Raw genomic sequence first — 22048 nt, 5'->3', positions numbered from 1 at the left:
CAACAGATAGGTAAACTTTCTTCTGATCAATCCCTCTCCAATATTCAAGATGGAGCCATTATTTATGTTCTAGTGAGTAGCTTCAGGTCACGTACTCAGCAGGGTTGATTGCAACTATTAGGGTTACCTGGATCCAATCCTTGGGGATCCCCTAGAGGTGAAAACTCATAAACAACTTCCTTTGGACTAGGACTCCTGATAATTCCTTTGACTTATAGTTTGGAGTTACATGGCTGCCAATAACAAAGACAGATGATTCTTGCTGTTTTCAGGGCCAGGAGTTTGCTTTCTGCCAACTGGCAAATATACTTCAGGACATAGCCATTTCCTCAAAGATTGACTGTAATTATCCCTGCAGCTCCAGTGCTATGGAACTCTCTACTAGGAGATTTTTAAGGGAGGCAAATGGCTTGCCCATTGTTTGGGGCAGGTTGTATAGATGGGTAGCAGACTTGGTGGATACAATAACACATGCCAGTAATTAGGGAAATCACCAGGCCTGTGGGAAAATCTTCTCCCAGGGAAAATACCATAGACTCCAAAACATAATTCAGAGGTTTTCAGGACAAATCTAAGGGGCAAAGACAGGAACTGGAAACCAAGAACCTGGGCAAGCTTGAAAAGCCAGGATGGTGAAATTAGGAGGCCGATTACCACAAATATCAGCAAAATAACTTTCCATGATCCAAATTGCCTTCCCATCCCTTGAGTTTCCAGTGATAACTGTGTAGTAAGGAGTCAAATGAAGTTATTAAAAGACCATGCAGAATCTAAACAACAGTAACACGGTACTATGGAAAAAAATCATTAGATTTGGAATCGGTTGATTCAACTCAGTTCTCCCATTTAATACCTGTGTGTTGAGACAATTAGGTAACTTCTATAGGTTTCAGTTTCCACATGAAGAAAATTACCATGTTGAACTAGATTATATTTAAGGTCCTTTCCAATTCTAGATCCAGAATTCTGTTGACAGAACATGGGATGGAAGAAATTTTCAAAATGCCTTGGAAAAAATGGAGAGCCACTGGAGCTGACATTTCATACTAAAGAGTTCCTTCATCAACTTAATTAACTTAGGTAATGACACTATCTACCAAGTCCCCAACTCATAAGCAAAATCTTAATTCTCAATGGGATTTCATTTTATTCATGTAAATTCATTTAATTAGAAAGGTATTAGGGGAAATGGGATGAATTCCTCAACCTAATGGGGACAACTAAATAGTTGTCAATGCTACTTAGTGTTTAAAAAATGTTTTATACACTGCACAGATTAAAGCAATGTGACCTATTGTATACACATATATGAAGGCAATGGCACACCATGCATCTAACAAGGCATTGTAGAACAGTAAACTGTAAAATTCACCACTAAAGCAATATGACCCATACAACTGTCTATGTAGTAACTAAAGTGGTAGCACATTATTCTGAGTATAAATACCTATACAGTATGACATATATTTTGCATGAGTAAGATATATTGATGTATATATCATACAGAGAAACCTTGTGAACCAGTGAACAGAGAACTGATCTTGAAGCCAAGAAGACTTGGACAAGTCATTTAACTTCAGTTCTTTAACCAACACTCAAGATTTTAAGTGGTCAAGGTGTGTCAAAGTGCATTAATAAAAGATTAATAGATGATTAGTAAAAGGTCTTCATCCAGGAATTTCCAATATTAATGAATACACAGGTCCAGTTCCTATGTCATATATATAGTGGATGTTTGTCACACAACAATGCCATATTCAAATTCCTAGTATATAGGAATATATTCAAAACCATTGCTTACAAGTCTCCATTTTCCAGAAGGCCTCTTCCTGACCTACCAAGAATTAAATATGTGCCATAACAATACAGCAAAAAAAAACTTACTTAAAGCAGGATATAAGGTAAATTAAAGGAATTAAAATGAGAATCACATAATCCATCTTCCATTTCCCAAAACTACCTGCTCCTGTGCACCTTTCACTTTCACCTTTCACCTGTTCACCTTTGCTTAGTCTTATCAGCACAGTGCTGAGAGCTAGGGAACAGAAAATGTAGAATGATTTGTCCATCAAGGCAAAACCTCTAGGCTTGAGAGACACCACGGCCTGAAAGTCCAAAAATTTATCACCTGGACTACACAAGGGAAACCTCCTGTTAGTAGACATAGGAATTAAATGAAGCTTAAGAGCAGCCTTCTGAAATCATATCCATTTTTTTTTTCTAAAGTTCATTCCTCCTTCCATGGTTATATACAGTGTTCTTCCATTTTTCACTGTCTCTCCTGTCTTTGGATCTCTCAGTTTCCTCAGGAGAGCTAAAAGCATCCCAGTGCTGCTCTAGTAAAAATGCAGGAAGGAGGAGATAGGAGGTATGTGCAATAATGATGCGATAATCTCTGTCCTCTATTTATACTAAGACATTAGTGCATATACTAAGGGAATGTGACTCATTATTCATCAAATGATATCTTTGACCATTAGATCAAAATTTTCTTTTAGTTTTGTTTGATTTTGTAAATCATTTCAAAAACCTGGAGCAGATTCTCTGGGTGAGGACAAGAGCTGGACAGAAATTTGTGGACCATATGATTTCTCACTTTCCTCTCTCCTCCTGAGAAAGCTATGGTGGACCTTAAAATAACTGTCTTCTTGTGTTAGCATTGAGGAAGATCTGTTCTGTCTTTGATTCTCTGTATATCTTCAGTAGTGGAATTCATTCAACTTTTCTTTCCTTTTGGCTCTTCCATCTTCTCTGTAGAGTAATCCAGATGGGTCATATCTCAGGGGCAAAATCTTGAGCTGACAGCCCATTATGTGATTAATTTAGATTGTATAGCCATGTCTGCCCAGCTGTGGTCCAATTTAATATCATCATTTAATTACAATCTTATGCCCTTCATATCTCTAAATACTCTGGAGATACCACCTAACAAACTGATCAGACCCACTGACAGCTGTTTCCTATGATAACATCTGGGTTGGGCTATAGTGTAGGGTCTAAAGTCTTTTATTCTTGAAGGGAAATTAAACCAAGTTACTGATGTGGTAGTGGTAGGGGTGGTGATAGACATTCACCCAATAACAACAAAGATTTCACTTTTAAGTGATTGGCTTCTAAATATGTGGCTGAGGATTTCTTACATTCTTTGTCTTTTAAGGACTCAGAAGACACCACCATAATACAACCATAAATGTTCCCTGTGACAGAGGCTCTGCTAAAAGTTTATCATGCCTCTAATGTATGTGTGTTTGTGTGTTCTTAGGGGCTTGGGGGAACAGGTTATATGTCATTTTTAAAAAGCATGAATATGAGGACTTTTATCTTCCTCTGTCAATATCTTTGGGGGAATAATAAATTGTTTACTTAACTAATTCAGATAGCAATTTGTATGATTATTACCAGAAAATAAAATCTTTTTAAGAGGTTTTTTTTTTTTTGGTTTCTAGTAGAATAACAAGCTCTTTTATTATTCAAACAGAGCCTACTTCCTGCTGTTTTCAATATGATTTTTAATAAATATGTAAATTTAAAAATTAATTTATAGCATACGTTGGGAAGCATGATTTTTGAACTGACAAAAGTTTGATTGATTGTAAAATTATCCACCTAAAAATCATCAGTCATAGTAAACAGAATTTATCAACCTCTGGTAATTTTACAGCTTTTTCTTCATCTTATCTTCTGTTAGGAACTCACTTAAAATTGATTATAAAACAGTATATTTCTTAGGCCATAATTCATTCACAGATTAATTAGATTTTCAGTTAATATCCCATCATTGTATGGGATGTGAGCCAGTGGAATGTTTTTCAATTGTTACAGAGCTGCTGTAGAGAAACCTTGATTACTATCCCCATGTGACCAAAACTACCAAGACTAATCACTAATCATATTCAGACCACATAAAATGTAAAATCCTTCATAGCATTTATTTTCTAGATGACTTATAGTATGAGATCTTTATTGACATAGGCAAAGAGGCTGAAATGTACTTAGAAAAATGGTGTAAGGGGTATTTTTTTTTGCTTTACTTACAATAAGCTTCCTTCATCCTTTCTATGGGAGAGCAATGGGTGTGTAGAGTGTGTGTGTGTGTGTGTGTGTATCCATAAATCTTCTTCCTTATAAATCTCCTAAGATATGGGGATGGTGGTTGAAGAGATAGTGGCAGGGAAGAATAAGTCAAATGGCTTTATAGTGTTTTTTAAGTGCTTCTGAAATATCAGGAGTACTTAGGACAGAATTCGTTCACAAATGCTTAAACAAAGATTTCTGTATATTTAAAGGAATTCAAATTTTCTTATTGCCATTGGACTGTATATGACATTTTTGAGAAAAAGAAAAAAAAACAGCCCTACTTAGCATTTGACAAATTGGAACTCTAATTCTTTTCAGAGGCAGAAGTCAAGGTAATAGACTTTGGTTCAGACTTCTTATAAACTTTAAAACTTTTTCATTCTGCTGTATCAGACCAAGTTACATACTATAAGTATTGGATCTTCCAAAATCTCCAGCATTGACCCTGAAAATTTTCAAACTTTCCCATCCCTCTTCAAACTTCTCATGGCTCCCTTTTCCCCCATCCTTTCAATTTAGAACCTTACCTCATGCTGAATAAATTTGAGGCCATTCAACAAAAGCTCCTTCTTCTTCCCTTCTCTTCATCTTACATCACTCAAATGCCTTCTACCACTATCTCCACTTTCTTCCCTATTTCATATGAAGAGATGGCCCTTCTTGTCAAGATTAATACACACACACACACACAAATGATCCCATTTTATCTTATTAAAAGATGATTTGTTAAAGAGATTTCCCCACCTATTATCCCTATTCTTTCACTAATCTTAAATCTCTCTTTGTCTACTGGCTGCTTCTCTCCTGTCTATAAACATGCCCTAGATTATTCATTTCAAAAAATCCCTCCTTTGAGTCATCCCTCTCTACTAACCATCATTCCATACTTTTCTGCTTCTTTGTGGCTAAACTCCTTGGGAAGGCACTCTACAGATGATGCCTTCGCTTCCTTGCCTCTTGTTTTCTTAGCTCCCTACAGTCCAGCTTCCATCATCATTCAACCAATATTGCTCTCTTCAAATTACTAATAATTTCTTAACTGACATATACAATAGCCTTTTTTCAATCTTTATCCTTCTTGACCGCTGCAGTCTTTGACAATATCAAAGTGTTTTTGTTGTCTTCTTTATATTTTATTTTCCCTGGGTTTTCATGATACTACCTCCTGCTTCTCCTCATGTCTATCTGGATTGCTCTATCTGAATTCCTTTGCTGAATCTTTATAGGAATCCCATCATCTAACCATGATTGTCCTAGAGGGCTCCATCCTCCACCCTCTTATCCTTTCTATGTATACTGTTTAACTCGGTGGTCTCATTAGCTCCCATGCATTCAAATACTATTTTTATGCTGATGATTCTTAAATCTAATTATCCAGGTTTAATAAATAACCTCTATGATGACTCCGTTATCTATTAGATATCTCAAACTGAATATCATGTAAATAACTTAAATTCTCAGGATCCAAAACCTAATTCCTTATCTTTGCTCAGGAACCATTCCAAACTTCCTTCGTGTTATCTGGGGCACCATCTACCTCCCAGTTTCTCAGGGTTTCCAACCTTGGTGTCATTGTTGACTCCTCATTCTCACTCCTCCACCTTATGTCCAATCTTTTGCCAAGAATGTAATATCTCTCATACGTCCCCTTATTACCTCTTACAATGTCATCAGGCTGCTGCAGGCCCTCATCACTGCATACCTAGTCTATTAGAGTAGCCTGCTGGTGGGTCTGCCTGCCACAAGTCTCTTTTTACTTCAATTCATCTTCCCCTCAGCTGCCAAAGTGGTCATCTTAATGCAAAAGTCTGGCCGTGTCACCCCTTTACTCAATAAACTCCAGGAGCTTACTATTATCTTCAATATCAAAGTTTAAATGCTCTGTTTGATATTCAGAGTACTTGATAAGCTCCTCCTTTACCTTTCTAGAACACCCCACCAAATATACTATTATTCACTAATACTGACCTCCTTGCTTTTCCTCAAACAGGACTCTCCATCTCTGAACTCAGGCATTTTCAATGCCTGCCCCACATGCATGGAATGCTCTCTCTCAATTCCACCTCAATCCAGGCTTTTGGAGCATGTTTCAAATTTTCTTAAATTATAACTAATGCAGAAAGCTTATCTCAATCCCTCTTAATTCTAGTGCCTTCCCTCAGTAGAATATTTCCTATTTACTCTATATATCATTTATTTGTATATGATATTCACATGTTACAAGAACCTCAATGGCAAGGCCTTTTTAAAAACATTTTTTAAATCCCCATTGCTTAGCATAATTTTGACACATAATGAATTCTTGATTAATGTTTATTAGTTTATCAATCTAATTTTAAATAAAATAAAAGCCACCCCAGAATAAGTATATCTTTTATTTTTTAAGATAGTCAAAGAATATTGTGCCCCAAATATCCCGTTGTCTTTCTTACTGATTAAAAAGTGATAAGTACTTTCTTCTCAATTTAGTCCCTTTCAGAGACAATATGGCAAACACAGGCACATATATCTCTCTACATGCATGTATGTATATATGTGGATATGTGTGTTTTATGTGTATATGCCCATTTGCATATGTGTATCTATGCTTATGTATATGGATAGATAGGTAGAAGAAAGAAAAAGAGAGAAAAAAGGGAAGGAAGGAAGGAAGGAAGGAAAGAAGGAAGGAAGGAAGGAAGGGAGGGAGGGAGGGAGGGAGGAAAGGAGGGAGGGAGGGAAAGAGGGAGAGAACAAAAGAGGGAGGAAGGGAAAGAGGGAGGGAAGGAGAGAAGAGGGAGGGAGGGAAAGAGAGAAGAGGGAGGGAAGTTAGGAAGAAAAACTTTATGACAGTGGAGGATGATGCCACACAGTATGATACATATTGATCTGGCAACTTGGTTTTCTCAAAGAAAACTAAAGAAGGTAAAAATATGGGGGCACTAGAAAATTCATGAACAGTACCGAAGAAACATAAAAAGAATTTGTATCTATATAAATATTGCTCTTAGGGGCCTGAAGTTCTTTTTGAATTTTCTGTTGGTGGGCTAAATAATGTGTATGATACCTATCTTGTATATTGCTGGATTTTTTTTTTTTAGGATGGTGCTGACAGTTTTCAATTTGATCTATAAACCCTGTATCATTTGCGTTCTGATTACTTTTGAGATTGCTTCTCTATAATTGCCCCTATATTGCCATTTGAAACGACCAGGAAAAACCTATTAATTCCTAGGTTTGACTGTATCAAGGATCCTTCCTTTTCCTTTCCTTCTCTCTTTGTTTTCTTTCCTTAAGAGACCCTGTGTCTGGAATTTCTTTCTGTTTAAGAACTAATTATTAGACTACTAAGTACAAGAAGGACTAACTTTTTGGAATTTAGCACATCAAAGCTATGTTTTTCCAAATTGCTGGAAATAAACCTCAGAAAGTCCACATTAATGAGCTTCAGTAATTTTAGGTAATTAACTTCTAAGGGGGAGTCTTAAAATGGGCTCTGCTACCTAAGAACTATCTTTTCTCCAATTTCTTCAGGATAAGCTTTAAGTATCTCCTCTCCAAAGACTATTACTTCTTTTCCTCTGTGACACAAAAACACAAATGTCATTTGGTTTCAGGTAGAGCACACTATTGCCCATCCAATGATGAACATATTGGTAGTTTCAGAAACATTTTATATTGTGCAGTTTTTCCTTGAGGCAGGCGAAGAGACCTTCTCATTATTTATCTTGAGAGTTTGATAGGCCTCCCTTGAGAAGGTCATTGTCTGCTACAGCAAAATAATCATGGAATTTCTGGACAAACTGGCAAAAGAAAAATGATTCATTATTTCAAGAATTATTTTACCTTCAGTCCCTAAAATGGATGAAGGCTTTTGACAATCTGAAAGGGAGAGCAAGCTTAACTTATTATATAAAAAACCTGTGCTTTAAAAAATAAAAATAAAAAAGAGTGCAAACATTACATTTTTAGCTCCAGCATAATGTAAAAGGGTCATAGATTTCTCTTTCACCCCTCTAGTCTCCTGGATGCTATTGTACAATTCTCTTGTCTGTAGCAACTTGCCATTTCATCTTCGATTTTCATCCATTTCGGTAAATAAAATGGGGATGCGCTTAAGGTTCTCTAAACCCATCATGTACAACCCCTGGCTTCTTTCCTGGCTTCTAATGGAAAAGCCCACCTGTCTGTCTATAACCAGACTCCAAAAGCATGATGCTTCTTGCTGTGCCAGACAAAATCATGGCTCTTTCAAAGAATATATTTTGCTGAGGGGAGGGGAATTGCATAATTGTTAGACAATATATATAGTGAGATATACCAAGGGATGGTTTATAATACAAATAACATCTATATCAGGTAGTGAGACACCTATTATGCTGTGTTATTTTTGCAATAAAGTTTGTTTGGCATAAGTGCAAAGCAAATACAAAGCACGAGGCAGCTTGACTGATGAAGACACTGAATTTCTAAATGTAAACAAGAGATGGAAATCAATATGACCTTGACAATTTTCAGGCAAAGTAACTTGTGGAAAATTGGAATATGAAAGCCTCATGCACTATTTTGCATGACAGTAAGATTTTAAATATTATTTTTTAAAAATCAAAAGCAAACATACCCTGGACCTCCTCTTAAAGATTGGATCTGAGATGAAAGATCCCGAGTTACACAATTAAGTATTGATTTTGTTGATCCATATTTAATTCTCATAGCAATTGAGTTGTTTTTACACAGTTGTGTTTTGCAGAAATACTTCACTGGGAGCAATGCGCCTTTCACTTTTACGTTAATTTAAAAACTAAATTGCTCTGTACGTGTGAGACAAAAATAAAGTTTATTTTTATAGGAGTGTGTGGCTGACTTAGCTTTATAAACCAGTGTTAACTCAACTTAGGTGCACTCCAAGAGAATGTTTTGTCACAGAATCATTAGGTTGTCTAATACGTGTTTTGGGAAAATACAAATGATCAACATTACCAATGATAGACTGCTGTAATGAAGTAGTTATGATTCAGTATGTCCACAATTTAATTTCTTTGTGTGTGTGTATGATTATAATTTTATGATCTTCTCACAGACTTAGGTTTTAGAACCCGTTGGTGTGCCATTGGTATAAGGCTTCCATTCTGACTTGGGACAACACTCTTTCCCAACTGTCTGAATGAGATAGGAATCTGAATTAAAGTATATTGTCTGAGACTGCCTTGAAAGAGACAAAGGCAATGTTTGGTAGCTGAAAGAAACATTTAAGGGAAGGGGGCAGAGGCAAAGTCTACACCATTTATCATGTGCCTGCATTTTTCAATAATTTTTCACCCCCTAGAAAGCCTCTTACAATAGTTATTCCTATTAGATTTCCAGAGAACAATGGCAGCTGCTGTATTACCAAGTCCTGGCCAAGCTGGGCTGGAGGAGCATGTAAAACCACAGATGGTTCAGAGAATGGCTGCCAGCCCATTAGAGGGGACAGATCAGGATAGTCCTATGATAGGAGTTCTTAGGTCAAGGCCTTTGGGAAGAAGAGAAAACTTCCCTCTATTCAAAGCAATAAATAGTCAGATATCAGTTATTCTGAAATGCAATTCCTCAACCCCACTTCATTCTGCTGCCTAAAAAATACATTTTGATGCCATCACTAAATAGTTTTTGTGAGGGCCTTTATATTCACTGCCTTCAATGAGACAGATAGAACAATGGAGATACTCTGTGATTTTTTTCAGTAGGGAAAGATGAAAGCTAGAAGAATATTGTATTATATTTTGTAAAATAATGAAGGGGATCTACTATATGCAAAATAATATTAGATGTGATACAAAAAGATACAAAACATGGAAAGGGATGAATTATTTTAATATATAAATAATATCTTGATATTATTATAAAAATAGTTTCTACCTTATAGACTTGATTCTTGAGAGCTTCTCAATGATCCTTGGAAGTGGAATCCTCAAAATACTATAGTTGCAGCAGCATAATTCTAAATTAAATCTTCACAGTAAGTCAGGGTCTACTTTTGCAATGATGAATCAAAGATCTCACTATAAATTATGATACAGCTAAGAAATGGAATATAGAATTTTCATTTGTGCTTTCCTAACTATAGTATGTCTTTGTATCTTAGCAGACATCAGGTTCATCATATAAGAGAGAGCCATTTTTCTAGTAAATCCAAAACATAAAAGCATCTTTAGAGTAATTCTGGTGTGGAATCTTCTCCACAGAACTTTTGTAATGGAATAGATCATTATGCCTTAGTTGGTTTAAGACCAGATGGACCAGATGACTACTCTAAGTCCTATAGATTGGTGATTATAATGTCCAAGTATGTGAACATATTGATGCCTACACCTGGTTAGAGCTTCCCAAAGAGAGGGTACCAAGGAGTCATATAGTGCTAAGTATTCTGGCACAAATTCAACTATTTAAAATGAAGACACGAAATGTAATCAGTAAGTCCCAGTTTAAAGCTGCTTCACATTTGAGGCTGCAATGTATCTTGTGCCCATAAAACAGACCTTATCCACAGACAAAGGCATTGGGCTGGTGTTAGACCTGACATATGAATTGCATAAGTGAATGAATGGCTCAAGGATGAATAAAGCTAACATCATTATTTCCACAATAGATCAGTATGTTCTTGGGATATACATTGGTTTATAATTCCATTTGGTTCCATGGCTCTTGTAAACTGCCTAATAAACTGAGAACTATAATACATTGTGAATTCTAAATGGTCTCCTGAAGTCTATTTATAAGTGATTCCATATTAAATAACTACTTATGATTTGATGAAATATATCGTAGGGTTTTTTCCTTGCTTTTAGGTACCCACATAATATTTCACTATAAAAATTTAGCTCTTTCAGATAAGGTTTTGTGATGTCCACCATTAAAAATGTGTTAGGTGATTTCTTTTGGAAAGAGGCTTCCTATGGAAAATTATATAACCTATCTTTTTCCTCCTTTCATCTTCTTCAAAAATAAAAAATAATATATAATATATGTTCTTATCAAACCAGCAGGAAATGCATCATTCTACAATGCAAATATAATTTTGTAATATCACAATGTGGAGTTGGTTTTTGTGCTGAATTTGCTGTAGATTGTACTCATGTTCTTTAATCATACAATCTGTGCTAGAAGTATATTATCACTTAAGCCGCAAATGTGATGAGAAAAGATATCTAGATAGATGGGTATTATATGAATTATTCTGAATGATGGAGAAGGTAACCAAAAAAAAAACATTCCCAACCAATCCTGTCTGTCAGGAGAGTGTCAGATATATTTACTTTTGTTGATAATGACACTAATAAATTAGATAGGGAAAGTATGATGACTTGGCTCTTATAAGCTAGAATCATTGACAGTACTCAAATGTACAATTTGTATACATGCAATATGTCTTAAATTGTTTCAAGTAGGTCAAGGTACTTTCACTGTCTCAACCATCACTGTACCCCAGACTTTGGTAGAAATAAAGACTCAATTCCCAAGATGCTTGGGAACAGCAGGAGCCCCCAAATCACTGGCTCTGTTTCTAGTTCCTTGCCTTTTGTTAGTATCTAGAAAGGGACACTTAAGGAGCCATGGATATTAGAAACCTAAGAAAAAAAAGATCTCACTGCCAAAATCTTTGGTACTATTAAATGATTCAAAACCACAAACATAGAATTTTTGATGAAAATTACAATAAACCATCTATTTTGCCACTATACTTTAAGGATGACGGGCCCTTTTCATTTGACTTCATGTATCTTGTCTCTTTTTAACATGTGAAACCTTGATAGAAAAAAATTATATTGATTTTATAGCCATAATTTCATCATTTAGCACAATATTTTGTATTTTAAGTGCTTAATAAGTTCTCATTCATTGAAATATTATTTAAAACTGGAAGCACACTCTCTCAGGTACTTTGGGAAAGTAGACTCAAACTTGGCAAATTATATTTGTAGTAAAAATGACACATGTAGAAACACATATGGCAAAGGTGGTGGCCCAGGCTCCTGGTTACTAGAATCCTTTTCTTCCTTTATGTAATCATTTCCCTTGAGTATAGATCTCTTCTGAACTCCAAGAACTGGTACCCTTGTAAGGTCCATAACTATACTTGTTGTTCATCCTTCATTCTAGAAAAAGACTGATGACATCATAAGAGTGATGTGCTAACTCTTAAGTGAATAGGATTGAAGGAAGATAAAGCTGCACAAAGTCATCACCCTTACTTTCTCTTCCAGTCATCAAAGCCCAGTGGCAGGACAAAAGTCAGGACAATGAGTGATGTTACCACCATAAAGGGTCATGATTCCTTTCCATCTGCAGGCATTTCATCTATTGGCAGCTACTACTGCTCTGATAGTCCACTGCGACAATGGATTCTACCACTGACTCTAAGTCAGTACTGTGGTGTAACTTCTGGTGGCTGTCTTGGGTATCCTTAGTTTACACAATCATCTAGAAATAAACACATTCTCTCTCTCCTACAATTCCCACACACACACTTCTATTTTCTCTCATGGACTTGGATGGCGTTCTTTCATTACCTCTGCTGGAATAAATAATTCCAAACTATTAAGTTGTGTTATTAACCCAGGCCCAAGGGACCTAAAAGTTCATTCTTTCATCGAATTATATGATATTTATTGTGGGACATGATCATCTTATCCAATGATCACAACACATTATTCCTCTCAAACTGATTAAGGATTTTTGATTCAAACTTAAGTCTTAGTTTTATGTGATCACATTAGATAGGCTAAGGGTAGAAACTCTTACCTTTATAATGGCAAACTTAAAAAGTCTTAGTCATTTTTCCTCTGGTTGTTTTTCATCCAAGATAAAGAATATTCCCCCATTTTGAGGGGGGTGGGTTGACAGAAAGAGATAACAGAGTTGAGCAATGAGTAGCAAAGGAGTGCAAGAGTTAACAAAATGTCATAGATATAAATCCTGTCTGAAAACAAATATTTCATCTAATAAAGATAATTAAAGTATTCTCATTTTCCCCTCTAGGACAAAAAAAATTCCCAAGCCATCCATCTAGGGAACACCGAGTTCCCTTATTGCTGAAACACATCTTACAGCCTGTGGTTGGACTGAGATAGTGGTTCTCTATTACCATTGCTGCACATTAATTTTTTAGAAGGGCAAGTGAAGAATAATGTGTCCAGTTGAGGTTACAAGGGGATTTCAGTACAGGGAGAAAGTAATTATCCAAGTAGAAATTTGACTAGGTTGCCAGGGTTAGTGCCACAGTCTTGTAAAAAGCATGAAAGGGTATTAAGCAGTCATCAAAGGTCATCCACTCCATTTTTTAATGTCTCATCTTCAGACCAGCACCTCCAACATGGCAATAAATGATAATGTGGAGAAATTAAATGAGAACAGAGAAGCAACCATCACTATATCTTCCTTGATTTTTGTCAATGGCCTGCCCCTGCCAGTACTCTTTAGAGTAAAACTTGAAATAGGGCAGAGACTTTATCTCGGTTTCTTGGCTACTTCCTCAGTCCCAGAGAACTTAAAAATAAGTGATTCTTCCCTGCTTCTATCTTTCTGGTATGTGGAATCTGTAAATTATAAAGAACACCCTTAGATCATATCTTTAGGTTTGACCAAATATCCAAGATTTGATTAATCATGCCTTTGTAAACAACTCCATGATCGGTATAGCAAGGAAAGAGTCAACCTTAGAGTTTAGAGGACCTGCATTCAGTCCCTTCTTCTGACATAAAGGGACTATGTAACCCTGGACAAGCAGCTATTCAATCTCTTAGTTTTCCTGAGCAACTCTCTTGGTTTCTAAATTATAAAGTATCTATTCCCATTAGCAGAAGGACTTCTTTCACCAGAATTTCTATATCAGCAAAATCATGGGTCTGATCCATATATCACTCACCTGCCTCTTTACATACTTTCTCTTGTGAACTGCCTCCTTTTCTCTACCAAGTTATGTCTTCCTTTTTTTTTTCAACTAATAAGTATCCCTACTCCACTCTTGCTCCCTGGGTGAGGGGAGAGGAAGGAAAGAATGGATTGAGGGAAGGAGAAAGAGAGGGAAGGAGAGAGGGAGGGAAGGTGGGAGGAACTAGAGAAAGGAGGAAGGAGGGAAGGAGAGAGGAAAAGAAGAAAGGGACTGCAAGGTTTTGCAAGAATGAATGTTGAAAATTATCTTTGCATGTAAAAATAAAAAGCTATTTATAAAAAAGAGCTTCTATAAATGTCTTTACATATGAACGTTTTCCCCTATCTAATTTTTTTGGGACATAGATGTAGCGATGATATCACTTCCATTCCTTCAAAATTCTCAATATTTATTGCTTCCAACAAGCCTTTACTGCTTATTCCCAACTCTGATTGCAATAAGGTTAATCACACTAACATCCTCTCAATTCTTTTGGGTATATCACAAGTAAGTTTTGTTAGCAAGTCCAATGATAGGCACTTTCTAAAAAGAATGAAGTTGAATATGTACAGCAATGAACAATGAATTCATAATTTAGTGTCCAGTTTACATTGCCATTACTAACACTAACCAATTGTTCCTTTGGACTAAAATCTCTTACCTTTATTAAAAACATTAATCACTACCTAGTGTATGATAATGTATTTAAAATCCATAATCAGATTTTAATTTCTTTATCCTACATTTTAGCAGAATAAAGGTTTATCTTTTTTTTTCTAAAAATCATAGTCAAAGGATATAGTCACATTTGAAGTAATAAATTATTCCTCACATAAACTATAAATGAACTAATGTGTTAATTGGCTAATTATTCTTCCCTACTGTGAACTTTAGGTTCTGTTTGCTTTCTAACTATAAAACCTTATGTCTATAGTTATTATGCATATATTTTGTGATTTTGTTTCTATAATTTGTGTTCTTATATAATTGCATTTTATACGCCCTACTTTAGCTATTCCATTATATGCTCCCCAAGGGCAAGAACCATATCTTCTTCCTTCTCTAGTGCCTAGAATAGCTAGGGTGTTAATTGTATTCTGGATGTTGTTGACTGCACATGTGAAATGATGAAACATTTTTGATTGACATTCTGGAATTTCAGGTTCAAGCCCACCAACTATGATAGTGTGCACATACTTTACTCTTATCTCATTTGCTCTATTTGTAAAATAAACTGGAGAAGTAAATGGCAAACCACTTCAGTATCTTTGCCAAGAAAAACCTAAATGGGGTCACAAAGAATAGGGGAAAAAAAATTAAACAACTAAGCAACAACTTTAAGACTCTCAAATTGTAGGAGGTGGAGAAGACTTTCATAACCTACGAGTTTCCTAAATTGTTGAAATCACAAATCTAATATCTATTTCCATTGATGCCTATCCTCAATAACATCTATTGTCTCAATCTCAGAAGATTTTTGACAGATTTGAAGACTCAAATGAGAATACACACACATATAAACACACACATACACACACACACACACATACGTGTGTGTGTGTGTATGTGTGTAGTATTTTTCCAAACTCAGGAGTATTAAAAAAAAATCAATTTGTGTCAAGGAGAGGCACTATGGTATAATGAATAGAGCTGACATTAAGCACAGTCATACTTCTAACATTGATTGTGCAACCCTGAGAACCTCATTTAATCTCATTTCCCAGGCATCTCTTTATGTCTACAAGTAGCACAATAAACCCTGATTTATAGTGATAGAGGAAGTTTGCTGACTTGACATTGCCCGTACAAATGAAGTCATGTGTCTGAACAAATATAAATATATATTATTATTGAATATGTGCTAATATAAATATCTCATGTTTCAAAGAATTAATAATTTTTGTTTGGGGATTGTTTATGCTTGGAAACAGGATAATAGATTAGAAGTCCAAAACAGTCTGAAATGAAATGGCTAATGGTTAAATGTCTGGCTCTGTCATTGTAGTATCTTCTGGTACTGGAATTAATTCTAATTAATGAATCAATAATTATTTATTGAGCACATTCTTTACTGTGAGTGATATTGGTAGGAGGGATATGCAAATGAATAGAAGAGTAGGGACCTGTCCATATACAGCTTATAGTACAGATGGACACACAAGTAACAGATATTCATGAAATAATTAGAAAATAAAAGTTGTATTACTATATTGTGATGTACAAATTTGAGCAGTAAAAACAATAAGTGCTATAGAAGATCAGTATGAGTTTGAAAGGCTTCAAGGAGAAAGTAAAATTTGAGATAAGTCTTGAAGAATAGGAGAATAAAAATAAGCAAAGGTTGGGGGAAAGCATTCTAGAGAGGAGAAATAATTACAATAAATGCTTATGACATTCAGGATGTAATAGGAAAAGCAATAGCAACCACAGATATTTATTGAGTACCTAGTAGGCATAGATACTGAGGAAGACATAAGGTCTTTCTATGATTTGATCCTCTTGATGGAGCTTTTATGATTTTAAAATAATAGAGGACTAATTCACACACACAGGTAGCTGTAATATGTAATATTATATGATCAGTGTACTAAAAAATTGAAAAACACACTGTGATGCTTTAGCAAGAAATTATTACTAACCAGAAAGTTCAAGGAAGTCTTCCTCAAGACTATGACATTTTATTATTAGGTTTTAAAGAAAGATGGGGTGGGGAGGGGGGAGGAAGTAGGTAGGAATTTATCAGGTAAACAGGGAGGAAAACAGTACATCCTCAGATTAGAAAATTGTGAGCAATGGTTGATACCTGGGGTCACACAGTAGTAATCAAATTTGATTGAAGAGTGCATGGAAGGGAATTATTAAATAACACTGGGGGGAAAGGTGGTCCTAGTGCTTGTAAAGAATATTGAAGGCCAGATAGAAGAATTTGAAATTTTCTCACTAGTCACTAAGGAGGCACTAAGTAGTCCAAATCTCCATGCAAGAAAAAAAAAAGCATTTTGCTAGCCCTATAAAGAAGAGACAAGGGTGAAAAGAATGAAGAAGAGAAAACGTATTAGGAGATAATAGTCTAAGCAAATGCCAATAAACTGGGATGTGGTAACATTGGGCATAGAGAAGTGAGGAAAGAGAAAGATGGGGCAGAAACTGTCAGACCTGATGACTGGGCATGGGAAATGAAAGAAAAAGTCAAAAGCAATTCCAGGATTGTGATCATAAAAGAAAAGATAAATGTTGGTATCATAGATAGAAATACTATTTCTACGAGTGGGGGGGTAGGGGGGTATAGGAAATGTTTCTAAGTGGAACAAAAGGAGAAATAGGTTAAATGGGGAGAGTAATAATAATGGTAAATAATGAATTTGGAGTCGAGGCACCTTTATTCACAATTCAGTTACTTAGGACCTATATGATCTTGGGGAAGCCACTCAATCTTTTTATTGCCCATTTCCTTATCTTATAAAATGAAAGTAGTGGAATAGATACTTAAGATATGATCCATATCTAAATCCATGAGCTAATTTTTGGACACGGCATATTTCAGTTAGTGAAATAATTAGCTAAGTGTTTTTTAGGAAGTTGAAGATGAGTATAGAACTGAAAAAAAAAAGAGCAAAACTGGAGATGGACATTAAAATCATTTACAAAGAAGTGGTAGTCAAACTACTGATGTCAATGAAACTATCAAGTGACAATATGTAAAACAGAAGAGAATAAAGAGAGACTATTGGGAAACCAATAACCCTTATGAAGGAGACCAAAAGGAGAACTAATGAAGACAGAGCAGAAGTATTTATAGGGATAGAAAATAAACCAAGTCTAATGTATATGAAGAGGAGACCAAAAAAAGTATCTAGTAGATGGGTCAATAGTATCAAAGTATATAGAGATCATGGGGCATGGACACTAAGCAAAAGCCATTGGATATATTTATCAGACACTTTGAGACTCTTAATAAAGCAGCTTCAATGAAATATTAGAAATAGAACCCTAATTTCAAGGCACTGAAGGAAAATTAGATAATGAAGAAGTAGAGGCATCATGTATAAATAAATTTTGTAAAGTTTCCTGCAAATGGAAGAAGGAAAAATTGGGGCAATTGTTGGAAAGATCTATAAGACTTAAGGAAAGGGAGACCTGAATTTATTTTAGGCAGATAAAAATCTTCCAGAGGCCAGAGAGAAATCAAATATACATAAAAGAAAAGATACAGCTATTCAAGCAAGGTACTGAACTAATAAGAAGAAAATAATATTAAGGAACAAGTAAAGGGATTAGTGAGGGATATCTTCTTTTTTTGTGATGGAAGGAAAGGAAGCAATGAACTTTTTACTTGGACTTATATTAATTCCCAGTTCTGTCATTTTAAAATTATATAATCCTGAGAACTAACTTGATTTCTTGGAACCTCACTGTCTTCATCTATAAAATAGGAATAAGAATACCTGTACTAATAAGCTACGGTTAGTAAAAGGATTAAAGGAGATATTGGAAAGCAAAATATTTTTTTAAAACTGTAAAGTGTTATAAATGAAATATTTGATCCAGCATAAGAATTTTCTAACTCATCTGATAAAGATATATGTGTATTTTGATAAAAAGTCCTTTAAACCCAATCAAGGATGTGAATGACCTCTAAAAGTTTTAAATGAAGTTACTTTGTGATTACTGAGCTGCTTTTCTGTAATTACCCTGTAATTCTCTAATCTATTCTGTGAATCTGCTTCTAGTTTTGAAGTAGCCATTTGAGAAAGAAAATTAGCTCTTTCCATAATATCACATCCTATATGTTGTTTGAATAATGAAATATCATCCACCTCAGTGCTCTATTTTTTTTTCCTTTTAGAAACATACCATCTTACTAAACAGATATAACTATTTCATTATTGGGTATGGCTTCTGAAAATTGGACCCATTGAGTGGGAAGAACTGCATTATGGTGTGAAAAGTACCTTTCCTCTGTTGTAGTTCAGTAAAGATACCTTGATTTATAATCAAAGACCAGGCCATTTACAAGCTAAGTAACTTTGGGCAAGTAACCTAATAGGTCTGTTCCTATAAATTACCTTATCCATAAAATAATTGTTGAATTAGATGACTTTCAAGCTCCCTTGCAAATTGAATTCTTTGAGTCTGTGGATATTGACTTCAGATTCAGAGGGCAAAGCTTCAAATCCCAGCTCTACAATTTACTATTTGTATATCCAGAGACAAGTCATTGTTACTTCTACAGGCTTCAGTTTATTTTTATGCAAAATGGAAAGGAAATAAATTAGATCTCTTTTGGCTCTAAATGTAGGATCATATACCATATAAGTATTTATTTTCATGGCTCCCCCACCTGGAGGTTTACAGAATTGCATCCTTCTAACGCAGATGTAGCCATAAAATTAACGAGATTGGACTGGTTAGTACATTCTCTATGGTTAGTCCATAGTGAATTATGGACACACAATTCTAGCACAGCAGTCAGTCAAAAGAGTACTCTTTGCTACACAGTAAGTAGAGAAAAAAGGTCACAGAATCTGTCCAGTGTGAGTTCACATAGGGGATTACAACAAGCAGCACATACAGAGTATGATCATAAGGATTAAGCTAATCCCTCCTTCCCTCCCCCTCTCAACACATACCCCTTTCGTTGTATTTATAGGAAATGCAAAGTATCAGGTGACTTTTCATTTTTCTAAGTCAAAAGATCTTCCTGAAATTATGCATTCTATGTCTGGTGTTCAGTTTTCCCTTACATTGTTCCCTTGCATTTACCTTGTAACAGTGATTAATAGAAAGATTTGTGTAAGGGAAAATTTTTATCGGGGTAGTCAAATTTGTGATCAGTATTGTTAAGCTAGAATTTTTGAAGCCTATTTGTTAATTACAAAATATTTTAATCACTAGAACTCAATCCTCACTTTTGCCTTCACCTTATGTGGAGATTAGCAATAATGTGGTTGTTGGGGGCTGGGGGAGGCAGGGGCAGTAGTAGGGAGGCAGTAAGGACTGTCTTCCAGATTCTTATTCCCTATTAATTTCTTTTGTCATTCCCACTTCTCTACCCTGTAGACCAGAGCCATAAGGGCAATTGACTTTATTCAAGTTGAATCACTAATCTCCTTCAAGTTTAGAGGATTTCACTGAAGGGGGACTGTTTTTATAAAGGCAGTATTTCATAGAGACTTAGAACCCTCCAATTATATTCCACAATTATCCCTAGCTGAAATAAGAGGACCTGCAAGAAGATAGGGGCTCTGTCAAAACCTCATTACTATGCTGTCCACCAAGGTTTCTTTAGGGCTTTGCATCTTGAAAAGGATGGGAAAACATTGTAGAGACTACTTGAACAGAGATCTGTCTAGAAATTAGATGTGCATGTGTGCAAGCACAAGGATACAGTCCAGACATGGTATATTAGACACAGAAAATGAAACACTATTTCTACAAGCAAATATGTATCTAAATTTTATGGCAGCTTTATAGAGTTTATGCTTTTAAAAAATACAGAAGTTTCTAACTTTTGGAACTAATCCAATGTCCTTTCTTGTGTGGAAATACTTATCCAATAAAATTAACTGAAAGGAAGTCAAAAACTCTGAGTAAGAAAAATAAGGCAATTTACATGAACAAATTTCAAATTCAGCCATTTAAAATGAAATTAAGTGGCACTTAACTGTTTTGCAAATTGGGACCTATTTGTCTCAGTAAAATGATTAAAGCCCTGATTTATCCCCCAAAATTGACTTCATTATTACATCTAATTATGCTAGAAGATAGTTAAAGGCTTGTAAGTGCAATCTATCCCTTTAAAACTGTACTTTGCCCAGACAATAATTGAATATTGGAGAATATAACTTGATTTCCCCAAGAAATATGTTTCTAATATTTTCCTTTTTTTATTGCAGAAATTGAAACAAGTTGAAGAAACAAAAGAAGATTCTGAGAATAGATTATCTAAAATTTCCCTGGAGTCTCTCAATAAACTTAACAGCAATAGTGTGATTTTATTAGAAAAAGAGAAGAACTGTCTGAATAAGGTTGAAAGACAAAGGGAAGAAAAAGGGAAAAATGAAGATGCATCTTTAAAGAGCTCCAATAGGCCTGGTGTAGATAATTTGGAGTCTTTAAGTGATTCTTTATATGATAGCTTCTCTTCCTGTGCAAGTCAAGGTTCAAATGATGTATAAAAGACTTTTTCTCCCCCAGTGGGCTGTGAACAGAGCACTTAAAAAACTGGGAAAAAATAAAATAAAAAATAAAATATACTATTGAAACAACACAGCGGAAATTTTAAGATTCACAGCAGGCTGCTCTCTGGCTTACTTCCATGACACAGCAATAAAGACAGACTGCATTTGTTGTGGTGCATGAGGATAAAAGAAAAATATACACAGGACACAAAAGTCTTAATTTTGCACTTTTTTGAATACTTGTACAGAAGTTGTAAATTTTGGGGGGAAAGATTATATTTGTAGCAAAAAAAAAAATGACAGCAATAAACTGGTGCCATGATCTTGAAAGAACAGGTTACTAACCTCCTTAAGCTGATGTTAATATTAACAAAAACTTTTAGTTGAAATTTTAAGTTTATTCTTCTAGTCTGAAAACTGTATGTAGGGACACTGCTTAAACAAAAAACTGAGCCTCCTAAAACTACATTAAACAACATGGTAATTTCCATTTTGAAATATTAATTTGGTAAAAGTTTTGATTTTTGTGAAATTTCAAAGTTTTTACTAGAATAATTCAAGCTCTGAGTTGCTATAATTATCCATATTTCTACGCAAACTTAAAAGGAGTCTGGAGTGAAGTCCTGATTGAAAGGAAAAGTACTGTTTCTAATAATGTATTACCTCTAAGATCTTGCAACTTCCCAAAGTCTTTTTTATTTTCTGTTTCTGAATATAACAATTTTTACTTTTACCTTCAACTCCAATTTGATCTCAATTCAGTCAGTTCTGAGCTTCCAGAAATCAAACAGCTCATTTTCAATTTATACTTTTTTAATCAAAAAAAAAATTGGTGCTAAAAAAAAAAAAAACTTTCATATCCATTTTTTTTCTACAAAGACTGTTTATATGTAAGGATAAA

At 35.0% G+C, this 22048-nt stretch overlaps 1 protein-coding gene across 3 annotated transcripts in view; it reads left to right on the top strand.

Moving 5' to 3' along the window:
- Window positions 1-21493, top strand: part of NCKAP5 (NCK associated protein 5) — a 679630-nt gene extending 658137 nt beyond the window's left edge. For 2 of the 3 annotated variants that reach the window (XM_031963671.1, XM_031963673.1), the window contains exon 16: window positions 20863-21493. In XM_031963671.1, the coding sequence (XP_031819531.1) occupies window positions 20863-21144 (282 nt within the window). In that variant the 3' untranslated portion in view covers window positions 21145-21493. Of the gene's footprint in view, window positions 1-956; window positions 1081-20862 lie in introns of all 3 variants that reach the window. The other variant, XM_031963674.1, reaches the window with a different exon arrangement.
- Window positions 21494-22048: the final 555 nt, after the last annotated feature.

The sequence above is a fragment of the Sarcophilus harrisii genome, chromosome 3 (assembly GCF_902635505.1).
Source record: "Sarcophilus harrisii chromosome 3, mSarHar1.11, whole genome shotgun sequence".
NCBI classification, from domain to species: domain Eukaryota; kingdom Metazoa; phylum Chordata; class Mammalia; order Dasyuromorphia; family Dasyuridae; genus Sarcophilus; species Sarcophilus harrisii.
Note: the sequence above shows the minus strand (reverse complement) of the source record. Positions and strands in the feature narration are given on the sequence as shown.